At 37.8% G+C, this 12,667-nt stretch overlaps 1 protein-coding gene across 1 annotated transcript; it reads right to left on the bottom strand.

Annotated features, from left to right (window-relative positions):
• Positions 1-3,500: 3,500 nt before the first annotated feature.
• On the bottom strand, positions 3,501-11,769 carry zgc:153115 (uncharacterized protein LOC768186 homolog). Its single transcript, XM_024273989.2, has 2 exons — positions 10,875-11,769; positions 3,501-7,153 (listed from the first exon to the last, which is right to left on the bottom strand). Exons 1-2 carry the CDS (start codon positions 11,359-11,361, stop codon positions 6,927-6,929), a joined length of 714 nt encoding a protein of 237 aa, XP_024129757.1. The 5' UTR covers positions 11,362-11,769; the 3' UTR covers positions 3,501-6,926.
• Positions 11,770-12,667: the final 898 nt, after the last annotated feature.

The raw sequence follows: 12,667 nt of genomic DNA, 5'->3' as shown, positions 1-12,667 counted from the left end.
TATATCCATAAATATAATCAAATGTTACCTTTGTCACACTAAAGAACAAATTATTTAAGAAATATGAGTATATTTGTGAGGTTTTTTTTTTCCTGCCAGGAAGTAAGACACCTTGATCTCTGAGGCACCGCCTTTCGCTGCTTATGGGTGCCGCCCATTTCATGATGCCGCCCTAGAGCCGGTCTCAACAGTTTGTCTGCGTTTCACCGACGAAAACAATATAACGTCCAAACTTTTAGAAAGATGGATGTGCACACCTTATATCTACATTTAGTAGCCCCGGTCACCATAATGATGGCTGAGGCTAGCGGCTGTGCTAGCTAACTGACCACGGCTAACTTTGAGCTGAACACGGCTAACTGAGCGGCAAAGTTAGTAGCTGAGCAACGCAAGCTGAGTGGAAAAATGGGTGTTTGCGTTACCTGGGGGCGGTGCAGGCAGCCCAGACCATTCCTGGAAAGGGGCTGTTCCCCACTTTGTGATGTCACAATGTGAAAACCGTCTCGTTTCATGGGTTAGGAGGGGTTGGTGCTCAGAGCGCTGGTTTTTAGAAGAACACTCAAGAATGTGTGAACGGATCAAAATACAGCTTTGGGTTTTTTTATATTGAGGAATGACATAATAAATTTTAAAGCTCATGAAGTTGATTTTGCATGGCATAGTCTCTTTAATAGGAAACTGTCATGGAGGTCATTAAGCAAAGCAAACTGACTTCTTAAACTTCCTTGAAGGAATACATGTTTTCCAACATTTTCTCTCACAGGAAGTCAAACTGATGCTGGATAAACACACTTCATCTAAAAACAGCAGATAATAGTGGCCGTCCTCATGATCTTTTTTCACAACTTCCTGTTGCCAGTTTTGGTCCGATAGCTCTTCATGGTCTAGTGCTGCTCTCACAGTCGTCACACATGCCTCACTCATGTGAGACAACCTTCCTGATCTCTTCTGATTTGTATTTTTTGGTTATTGTTAATGTAGAAGTTCCCTCTCTTTAGAGATTTTTCTTTGAAACAGGACTAGAAAAAACAGACAAAACAGGCGATTAAAATTGATGAAACTAGTAATAAAGTATTTTTTTATTAAAGAAACAGAAAAGCTGTCTTCATTTTCAAAAAACTGAAAAAGCAACAAATCAATATCTATGAATGGATTTTACAAGCTATTGTTGCATCTTGTGTGGATCAAGTCAAATTAAAAACTTTATTTTAACAGTAATTTGATTATTTTGACTGTAAAGAAAACAGCGGTAGTTTCCGGGTGGGTGAATGGTTGAAGGGTTGCTGGTTCATGATCTTAAAAATCCATTATTATAATTAAAGTCTCTTAGTATTAATTTGATTATAGCTCAAATGATCCAACCTGCACGTCTTAAACAGTATTGCTAATGTCTGACAGTGACTGTAGGGCACACGTGTCAAAGTCAAGGCCCGGGGGCCAGATCCGGCCCTCCGGGTAATTATATCTGGCCTCCAGATCGTTTTATTTTGTTATTATTAATGCCTTGAAGTTAACTTGTGCTTATTTCTAACTTGTACAAATTTAACAAATTATATTTTATGGAGAGTAAAAATTTAAAGTTATTTAAGGTTTAAGATGATTTATTCTGGATTAATAATTCTGAATTTTTAAAAATGTTAAAAAATTACAGTTTTAAAGTAATAAAAATGGTCATTCTGCTAGCTTTTTGGAGTATTTGGCATTTAATAAGATTTTTTTAGGCTGTTTTGGAGTTTAGCTAATATTTCAGCTACATGCTAGCTGTTTTGGCTAATTTGGGCTTTTTTAAAAAAGTTTTTTGGGCCATTACGGAGTTAGGCCAATATTTACATGCTAGCTATTTTGTCTAAATTAGGCTTTTTTTCAGTTTTTTAAGCTGTTTTGTAGTTTGGCTGTTTTTTTCAGCTACATGCTAGCTGTTTTGGCTAACCTAAGTTTAAGTTCATAATTATGTTAAAAAGTTACTGTTTTAAACTTTTAAAATGTAGTTTTAGAGTGTTCAATAAATGTTTATCCACTACCAAAGTTTTTTTGGCCCCTCGTGTGTTCGACTTTGACACCCCTGCTGTAGGGAATCACAGTGACCACATTTCAAACTTTTGTAATTATCTCAAACCTAAATAAACATTTTTAATAGAACTGGCATGCGTCTTATCTCTCACATAAGGTTTATTTCCTATATTAAATACTCTAAAATGACCAGAAAAAGAGAAGAACAGCTCTGTTAACCTGAAACAGTTGATAAATGAAACAGGTTAAACTATTTGAAATCATTTTTGGTCCTCGACAAACAGAACGGCTGTGTTTCCCTCACATCTGATGTGTGTTTTGTTGATCCTAAAGAAAAATACAACTTTTGAGCTTTTATTTCTGGTTTTAGTTGGACTTATGGAATTAATTTTATGGTTCAATCCGTCACCGACATGCAAGATTCTGAAAAAAGAGGCTAAAAGTAATTAGGTATGATTTTAAAAAAAAGAGGGATCTCTTAAAGTTAAAATTGATGTCAAATATAAACAAAGTGTTTTGCACTTGAATATTTGTCCATATGTACCTGAACTGAAGTGACAAATGAAGGATCTTTTACAAATTGTGGGTTTCAAGTCTGATTGAAAATCCTATTTTTGTTGCTTTTGTTGATTTTCAGACTACATTTTCTCCACAGGTCATATTCTCAAGTGGATTAAAAGGTCATGATTTCTGTCTAAAGACAGGATATAACTTCCTGATTGCTCACCAACTTATAGAAAATAATATAGTGCGGGATAATCAAGTGCCCTGGACCTTAATGCCATTCAGACACCATGCTCACTTTTTTAAACTGAAAATATGTCATTACTCATTTGGTAAAGTAAAAACCTAATAAATTTGAACATTTATGAAGACTGTTTATTAATATTTCATGTTTTGATGATGGAAACTTGGATGATTTGTTAAAACGAACTTAAATGTTTTTTAATCATTTAAAACACAATGCATTGTGGTCTATATTTGCCAAACTAGTGAGCATTGTCGTTACCTGATTTGTAACGGCTACTCGATCAGCCCCCCGCATACCAGCTTCCTTATTGCCAACATTGCAAGTTAATTTGAATTAGATTCGCTCTTAGTTAATTTTTTGAATTTATAATTAATATAGTTTGTTTAAAATTTGTAAAAAAATGTAATTCATTATTATTTAATTGAATTAATAGGTTTATAAGATGAAATTAAAAAAAGCTCTACATTCTGCACAACCATAAGGATTCCTGTCCAGACACTAAACTTTTTTTTTTTTTTACCTTATTCGTCTCTTGCCAACATTAAAATGATCTATTTCCTTATAAACATATTAAGAGGTTATTATTGTTTAGACATACTCTGACCATAAAATGTTTTACCAAAAGTAGACTCATTTTTGAACCAGTGAGGACCCATCAGGTAGCTATTACAGATCAGGTCATGATTCTTGCTATTCTGTGACATGTGAGAGAACACATTAAACACACACTGAGACGACAAGCAGTAAACTTTACCTTTAATTTAAAAAACAAAAGCAACAGTCAAGCAAACATCGGAACCACTTAGTACTGTTCCTTTGAACAAAATTAGTCGAAAATGAAAAGAATAACTAAAAAAAAAACCACACAAATGAGTCGTTCTGATTTGTAATAAATTACCCGCAAAACAAAAGAAATATGAAACATGCGTCTACCTCAGCTTTACACAGGAGATATTGAAACTCCAATCCTCAAAATTTAAGACACCTGAGAATATAAATATTTGTTTAAAAAAAGAAAGCTTGTTGCAGCAAGTATTTAGTTCCAAAGATCCACCCATTTATTTCAACTAAAGCTTTGATTAAAGGATCTCGAAAATTACAAAATCGAAAATGGAAAAAAAAAAAACCACTGTACAATGTGCATATCTGAATTAGTGTGGTTGCAAGAATTGTTTTTATCCAAAAAAAAAAAAAAAAACTTTTTTGGAATGAATATTTCAGTCATTTCCACTGTGTTAAATTTATCAGGATCTTTTTTTTCAATGCCCATTTTCACTTCCTAAGAAAAGAAAAGCTAGAAACTGTTAGTAACTAAAGATCGAGGAGGGAAACACAAAGAAATCTGCTGCTGCACAGGTAGTTAGGATGTTGCATATTGAGGACGAGGGCAAAGAACAGAGCGAGTTCTGAGACCCGAGCCCGATCCATGGCTTATGGCTTTCTGAAAGACAGAGATTGGAGGGTATCTGTACAGAAACTGTGAGGTATGTGCTTGTGATGCAGCTTTGAAAGCTGCCTCCATCAGGATGTGAACTCCTGCGTTAGAAACAAACAAAATGCTTTGCTTTCTCCTGCTGAAAAACGTCCATGTTCGAGGTCACTGCCAGCAGCAACCAGAAACGGTGAGAAAATGTGTTCTGAATCTCCAAACATCGCACTCGCTTCCGTGAAAACAGCTTCCTTTCAAATGAACCCAACGGCGAAGAGGAATACTGATGCAGTTGATCCATTATCCCAGTGGAAATAAAGGTAAACAGGCCACAAAAACACAACAAGGTACACAAGAGATGTCCTGGACAGCTAAGCAAATACTAAATAAACAGCTAACTGCATAAAACACCAGTTTTTTTTTCTAAAAGCAAAAAGAAGGTCTTTAAAAACAGATCAGCAAAGTTCCACAGTGCTCGCTCAAAGAAGCGCAGTAACAGTGCAAACCATTACACTCTTCAGCCAAATCAGTCATTCAGGAAAAATCAAAAAGTGCCACATTGCACGAGTCTGTGTAACCATCCAGTATAACCTACAATATGACTGTAAACACGCTGTCAAGCAGTAATAACATAGTTTAAGGCTTGGAGAGTCTGGGGAAGTGTTCGTCTGCTGACATGGATGTACAGGAATGAGCCAAACGGCGGGAAAGAGGTTTAAAGTTAGAGCAGAAACTGATGTGAACTTTTTGAGTCGAACAAAAAGCAAACCTTCAATAGGAGTGCATAACTTTTTGATGACGATCAAAACACTGGTTTTATTAAAACAAAGTCACTGCAAAGGTGCCAGTGTTTTATTCCTCTCAAATCCTCCGCAATCCCACAATTCATTGCAGGTCATAACTCTTGGGGTTCACCTTAGTGAACTGCAGATGTGAGGATGGAGCGTCTAAATAAAATCCAGGTTTGATAAACGCACTCCAAAAAAGGAAAAAAAAAAAAAAAATCATCAAGTTTTGACGCCATTTTGATTTTCACAAAAACCTGCTTTAACCAGATTATTTTGCGTTCAAACTTTACTGGATAGATTTGATGAAACAGAACTGCACACTTGGCTCTACATCCAGCAGAAAAGCCTGAGTACTTTTACTTTGAAGGCAGCAGGCTGGAAAGAAACCACGCTAAAGCCATATCATAGCACCACTCCCTCAATTCTAAACGTGTTTTTCTTAAATAGCATGAAGCACATACACACTTCTGCTGCCACAGAGAGAAGAGGGAAACATGTCCTACAAGCAATGCCTTCCTATCAAGTCTGTCACTCCTAATAAAAAGGACTACAACCATCTCTTTTCTTCTGCTAGCAACATTACCACCTTCTCTACATTAAAAGCTTAAAGCTCATATACATTTGCGACAATATTAGACATAATACTGCAGCGTATTATGTATCAGCATTTTATGATAAGTAATCTTGCCTTAAGATCGGCGTGCAAACTGCTCCTCTACAGTTACGGTCGGACTACTTTCCGGCAAAATAACAAATATCTCAAATGAACTATCTAAGAAGAGTCTGAGTAGAGATGAGTACTAATATAATAATGAATAATAATAAATCAAGACAAACGAAAAAGCTAGCTAAAAATCACAATGTACTCATTGTAAATATCTGGTAGTACAGAGCAAAAAAAATGAAAATCATAAACTAACAAACCATATGATCCTTTAAAAATAAAAAAGTGAACATTTCCTGTGTGTTCAGAAATGGATGCCATCTTATCTTGATCTGTAGGATTATTTAATGAGTAGAAAAAGTCTCTGTGCTGCGACAAACCTGCAGGTAACAGTGAGGTACTCTGTGATCAGCTTTGGGTTGACATGAAAAAACAAAAAAGGATCCTTTACGTCTGCTTGTGTTTTTAGGAATGTTTTTAAGTACCATGACTTACAGAGCAATAGCTCCGTAGTTTTCTGATTCAACTCTATTTATATATTCCTAGAATGTTCTTTTAAAACTTCTGACAACTTGCAGTTAACGAGTTTCAATTTCTCTTTGCTAAGATGCATAATTTGGAAACGATGCAGTTGGAATTAATTCTGGCTTCATCTCTCTAGAACAATAATGCCCAATGATTCATAGACAGAGAGTGAACATCTTTAGCTGTCGGGCTGAGCAGCTCGACTGTGAGTTCAGCTGTTCTGATGGGATCAAAAGGTTCAGCTTAGTGACGGCTCAGAGCCCAGCTGGGCAGGAAGGATGAAGGCGCTGCCGATGTGATGCTACACTTCCCACCTGATGCATGTTTGGTTGAAAATATATATATATGTAAAAAAATCAGCTGTATGCAAGAGGATTAGCTTTTAGTGATACAAACACTGAGGCAACTTTATAGGGGACACTGATAGCTAAAATTGTATTATTGTACTTGTATTTTTTTATGCTTTTGGGAAAAAACCTAATATACAAAAATGAGTTTAACTCTCAGTCCACTTTGGGAAGGATGCTGTGATCCATACGCAGCTTGGAGATGAAGGTTTCAGTAGGTCCAGTGAAAGATGAGGAGCTTGAATCCCCAGTCCTTGGGTGCAGAGACTTTTCCAAACTATATTGAAAAGTGGTCACATGACTCATCTGTGAAAATGTGAATTCCTGCCCTGAAACATTGAGCCCACTGCTCACGGTTGTGGATTTCTCGGAAGCTTGAATCTAGGAACCTCAGCCTCCACGCCAGGCTCGGCTAAGAATCGGCAAGCATGCCCCGGTTGTGCTTCAACATGTGGGGCTTGAAGTTGGGGTGGCGGTGGGCGTGCTTCTTCAGGTGGTCGCTGCGCATGAAGCGCTTGCTGCACAGAGGGCAGGCGAAGCGCTTCTCCCCGGTGTGAGTGCGGGTGTGGCGGGTGAGTTCGTCCGAGCGGGCAAACTTCTTCTCGCAGTCTGGCCAGGTGCATGGAAAGGGCCTCTCACCTGCAACGCAAGAAGCGAGGCCAACACTGAACACACGAGTGACTCTGCTACAAACAAAAATTGTTCCTCTAATCCTGTTTATCCACTGTGCCATGTTTAACTTCACATTTTATTTTATTATAGTTGCTTCTTTTATTATTCAATTATTTTTTATCATGTGAGCATAACTAACAAATATCACATTTCCATATATATTATAAAAACTTTAACTTTGCCATGTGACCCTCAAAGTTCTTGATTTGATTTATTTTAGGACCAAAATAGTAATACTAATATTTAATACTGCAAAAAAAAAAATAAAAACAGATAATCAAACCCATTTCAGATATGCACTGCATTGATACGAATATTTTAAAAAATAGATTAACACAGATATTAAAGAGATGCTATCTTGACAGAGCAGTTATTCATGATCATAAATAGACCTTTTTGGAGTCAGGCAAATAGTACACACATCAGATTGCATTAATTAAGTAGAATTATTATCAATTAAATTCAAATGGAGTTTGATTGATTTTTTTTTTTGCCATATTACAGTCAAATAAAAAATGAAGAGTTTATTTAATACGCTCGAAAAACAGTCTTGTACCATTTCATTTAAAGGCCCACTTTGACTAAACTTGTGTTTTGGTGCATTTCTGAGTATTTATTTATTCCAATTCTTGTGAATCAGAAGCAGTAATGCCGTTTGAAAAAGCTTGCAGTGGCTGCATAAAATCTGCAACTGGCAAGCCACAAGCTCCCTGCTCCGCTCCATTCTGATACATCCACTTATAGAGGAATAGATTCACGCACATCTACGTTTTCTGAGCTGGCATCTGACTCACAACTCTACAGCTGGATAGCTTCAATGCTGGTCGCAATTTTGTCATTTTAGGTTGAGCATGTGAGGAGCTGTAAGCTAACGAGTGCAGGTTAACAGATGGATTATGGGAAGTGGGGGCAGGCTTACTTTGCACCAGCGGTCCCGCCCACAAGTCAAAAGTAAATTTCTAATGAATTACTAAATAAACTATTTCTAAAAAAATCAACACAGGGTTGTTGATTTGCACTAAAAATGACAAACATAACTAAAGGATCACTGGGAACGATTTTGAAATGCATCAAAATGATCGGAAAGAGACTTTAATTAGAATATATTGTCACATCAAACCAATTATCAATGCTGACAAAGTCAATAAAAGTTTTTCAATGAGTTTAAAACTACATAGAAATATTTTTTCAAACTGTTTAGTTTTTTTAATCTGGAAAATCACGAGAATTAAAATCTCTACTTTATTTGCATGTTTAGGTTATATTTGTTAAAAAATAATTGATTATTCATCAACTACAGTGAAAAGGTAATCAGTGTGTACTGTATACTTAAAAAAATATGTATCTTGAACTTCCATCTAACTTTCCCAAAAAGATTTTAACTTTTTTTCTTTCAGTTTTCTATTTTTAATTTGACATCCTAAAGTAAAACTCAGAAATTGCTTAATCTCCACCTAAGGCTTCCCAGAAAAAAAATCTAATTTGAAACTAAAGATATAAAGGAATATTTTAGTGTCTAGTAGGGCAGCACCATATGTGCAAATTTACAGTGTGCAACATCAGTGATCAACATTGCAATGACGATATGATTTACGACACAAGAATAAATTGATAGACAAAAAATACATATTATCTATTTTTTTTTAAAATAAAAATCAACACAATTTAATGTCTACGCAGGAGGCAGCATTTAACATAAAAAGAGCCAACTGATTAGTAAAATGTGTCAAATCTATACCATAGGACTGTTTAAGCATGAGCGTGTCTACATTTAAGGTAACCATAGTTTGACATATTTTGCGATTTCCAGATCACACAAGCTGATATCATGATAAAGATAAATTTGCTGTTATTGTGCCAAACCAGTGCACCACCCTGAACCCATTTTAAGATCCCACTCCGATCATGTTTTGATCTATTGTAAGTCGCACCCAGTGCATGGATTTAGTTATCTACAAGTGAATGCATCAGAAAAGATTTGAATAAAGAAATGCTCTGAAAAGCAGTTTTGAGCTTAATTTTCTTTATACATGTCCTCCATCATAGATATTGAAGTCTTTAAAAATACACATAGTGCACTTGTATCTAACCATCTCTAAAATATTTCTACATAAAATGTTGCTACATTTTCTAGGACTGAGTTGCTAAAATCGGTTAATTGATTTAAACTTAACAGATCAATAATCGATTCATAAATATATATATATAAGTTTAGCCCATAAAGCTAAAGTTTGCTAGCTTGATGCTAACATTTAATGGAATTTCCCATAGGACTGCTAATGCTAACGCTCAGTCAATGTAAACATATATTGTTGACTAAATGATCTTCATAAACTCAAGGGAATTAATTTTCTAAACTCTTTTAAGAAAATATTTTAAGGTAACCTTTTGTGGTCTGAAACAGTTTTTGCTCATACTTTCTTCTTCTGGAATAGGGTGGTGCTATATGTAATATAGTATAATAAGCTATATGTAATAATAGCGTGGTCGCCACCTGGTGGCCAAACCGGAAATGCCCTCAAGAAGAGGCAGAACAATGTTTACAATGCTAATGAGCTAAATATATTTGTAAGAACTTTTGAGAAACCATGTATGCTATTAACAATCTCATTATTTCACTAGTAAAATTTACAGTGTGTGAACTGTATCAGATTAATATATTCAAAACATAAAGTATATTATAAATGTGTTTCTAAACAAATGTGTAAACTGTATAATCAAAATTAAATTGAGTTGGCTAAAAGAATCGAATTTGTTAATCGAATTGTTTCTGGAAATTACCGACAACCACCCATTCCCATAAAGTAAAACTTAGAACCAACGTCAATTTTTAAAGAAAAACTCATGTTTAAAACTAAATATATTATTATTTTAGTGCATAACACTAAATGTATTACCCTGACTAGATGTATAAAATGCTCAGCCTTTGACCTCTTCCTCATTCTGGCAGTATAAATCCTGAACATGGAGGTTGTCTCCATGATTTCCAGCGTCACAAAGCCTGTTGCTACAGCCCGCTGTGGGCGTTCCTCCACGGCCCTGCTCTTAATCCATGTGCGCCTGCTCGGTGATGCTGCACCTCGACAACTAAACTATCAATTCAGCACAAAAAGGCACGTTTAAGTTGAGTAGGCGGCGTCCTGTAACCTAAGGAAGGGCCGAGCTGCTAGCAGCTGGGCAGACGGTGCGAACCGCATCGCCGGTACGCGCCGTACCGTACAGTGAGCCGCGAGAGAACATCGTGTTCAGCAGAAAAGCCGCCCAAAATGTAAAGACGTTGAAAGGTGACGCGGACGGGGTCAAACGTGGTTCCTTCCAGCACCGCCTTCAAATAATCAATGATTCAAAGTGAGAAAATGTGTGCAACAGGAGATGAAGCTCCAGTCCCGCACTTGCTGATGCTTTTTTTTTTAATACCGGAGTTAAGGTTTCGTCTTACGTTCATTTCATATGCAAATCCGGCGGGTTGGAAGACTTTCGTCACGGGTTTTAACGTCCAGCCCCGTTCTTTTGTTAGTTTACTTCTTTGTCAGAATCAGAGGGGAGTTGGTTTTAGGTTTCCTCTCTTTGTGTCCACGTTTTAGCTCCCCAAAACGACGTTTTTCAAATAAAACATCAAAAAGCTGAAAAATATGTATATAAAGCGTGATCACTAAAACAACAGATTTATGAAATCTGCTCTCCGTACCTGTGTGGGTCCGGATGTGCGCCTTCAGGTGGGACGATTTCCCGTAAACTCTGTCGCATCCGTCAAAAGTGCACTGATGTCGCTTCACCGGGGACCGGGGCAGCCCGGCGCCCCCCGCCTGCTGCTGTCCCGGGACCGGCGTGGCGGAGGGGGTCATTGTCGGGGTAGTGGGGTCAGACAACGTGGTGTAGCCGCTCTCCCCGCCGCACGAGGAGTTGCTGCTCTCCGAGTAGGCTGACATGGGCCGAAACTTGCTGTGCAGGTCGGTGAGGATGCTAGCAACCGTCATCAGGTTGCTCCCTTCCAGCTTCAGCGTCTCCCGCACTTCCCTGTCCTCGTTGGAGCCGTCGGGCTCCCCGAAGGGAAGGCCCGGCGTGGCAGGCTGGCTCACGGGGGCGACCGGGGTGGGTCTGTGCAGAACGGGACCGCTGGATATGGACACCAGACACTCGGCGGCGAAGTAATCAGGCGACGTGGCCAGCGACATGTTACCAAAAAATGAAGCGGGGTAAAAAGTAGAAAAAATATCGGCACAAGGGGCTAACTCGAAACTCTTGACTCGGACCTCGTTGTCGTCAACCTCGACGAAAAACCCGTTTCCAACTAAGTCCTGTTACCGCCATAAACGTTTTAGTAGTTTTGATGTTATTGAGAAAAACAAACACAATACTTAAAAAAAGAATAAAAAATTAGCTAAAAGTGCTGCTAAAGCTACGGGGAAAAAAACGTGGGCACCCCGCTCGTCCGCCGCCTCATTGTGTCTCCGAGAAAGCCGGTCAAACCCACGCCCCCCTGGTCCGGATTCATGGTGCGTTCAAGAACACTCGTTTAAAACAAAACTTTTGACGCCATCGTACTGAAAATCCCTATTGTTCTTCTATTTAAAAGTGTTTGGAAGATTACCTCACATTTATTCGACTACATTAATAAATAAGGAGTTTTACACACTACGAATCACAAAAATGTATAACTTTATTTAAAGTCTTTTGCTTGTTCGAAAACACATTGTTTTTTACAAACTGTGACACACATGGATATGTTTTTATTTACAATCTACGATACAAATTATACTTTCTTTCAGGAATTTAACTTAACCGACACTGAAAAGGTTGCTAAGTTGATTTTCAAGTCGAAAACCAACATTTTTTGGCAATAAGTTCTTCGTACACGATTATGTCCAGGTTCGTGAACGCAGCGTGAACCGGCTGCACGCACAGCACGGGCGTGGACCGCGGTGGCGGGTTCATGCATGGTGGAAAGTAGGTGGCACTGTGTGGCAGTTTCATGATGGTGGAAAGAGATGAGGACGAAGGGTCCCGCTGTGAATCTCTCATCCCTGCTCACAGAAAGCCTAAAGAACGTGGCCTAATCGGAGTAATTCTCAAAATTACAGAAGACAATTTCTATTTTCAGACGTCATTGTCCAATTTTTCTTGTCCTCTGTGAACTTTGTGAACCGGACCACAACTGGTTAGCCCACTGAGGCGCTGTGGTTTATTGATTGTGGTCATGTATGTGTGTATGTGCAGTTAAATCTCAGCAAATGCATTGTTGGGTTAGAAATTTCCCTTTTGTCCAACATGTTATGCTTAAGTATGCTATAGTTTTCCGAATAGTTTTGCAGCATTCAAATCTAAATTATCAAACTGCATAGACCTACTGATGTTTTTGTTCATAATATGATCAAAAGATCCAAATTAATGAATCATTAGTCATTATTCTAATCCAGGAATCTACATGGGGAGTAAAACAATTGGTCACATGGTGCAGAAGGAACAACCAAAAAACAGCAG

Source organism: Oryzias melastigma, linkage group LG17 (assembly GCF_002922805.2).
Source record: "Oryzias melastigma strain HK-1 linkage group LG17, ASM292280v2, whole genome shotgun sequence".
Classification (NCBI taxonomy): domain Eukaryota; kingdom Metazoa; phylum Chordata; class Actinopteri; order Beloniformes; family Adrianichthyidae; genus Oryzias; species Oryzias melastigma.
Note: the sequence above shows the minus strand (reverse complement) of the source record. Positions and strands in the feature narration are given on the sequence as shown.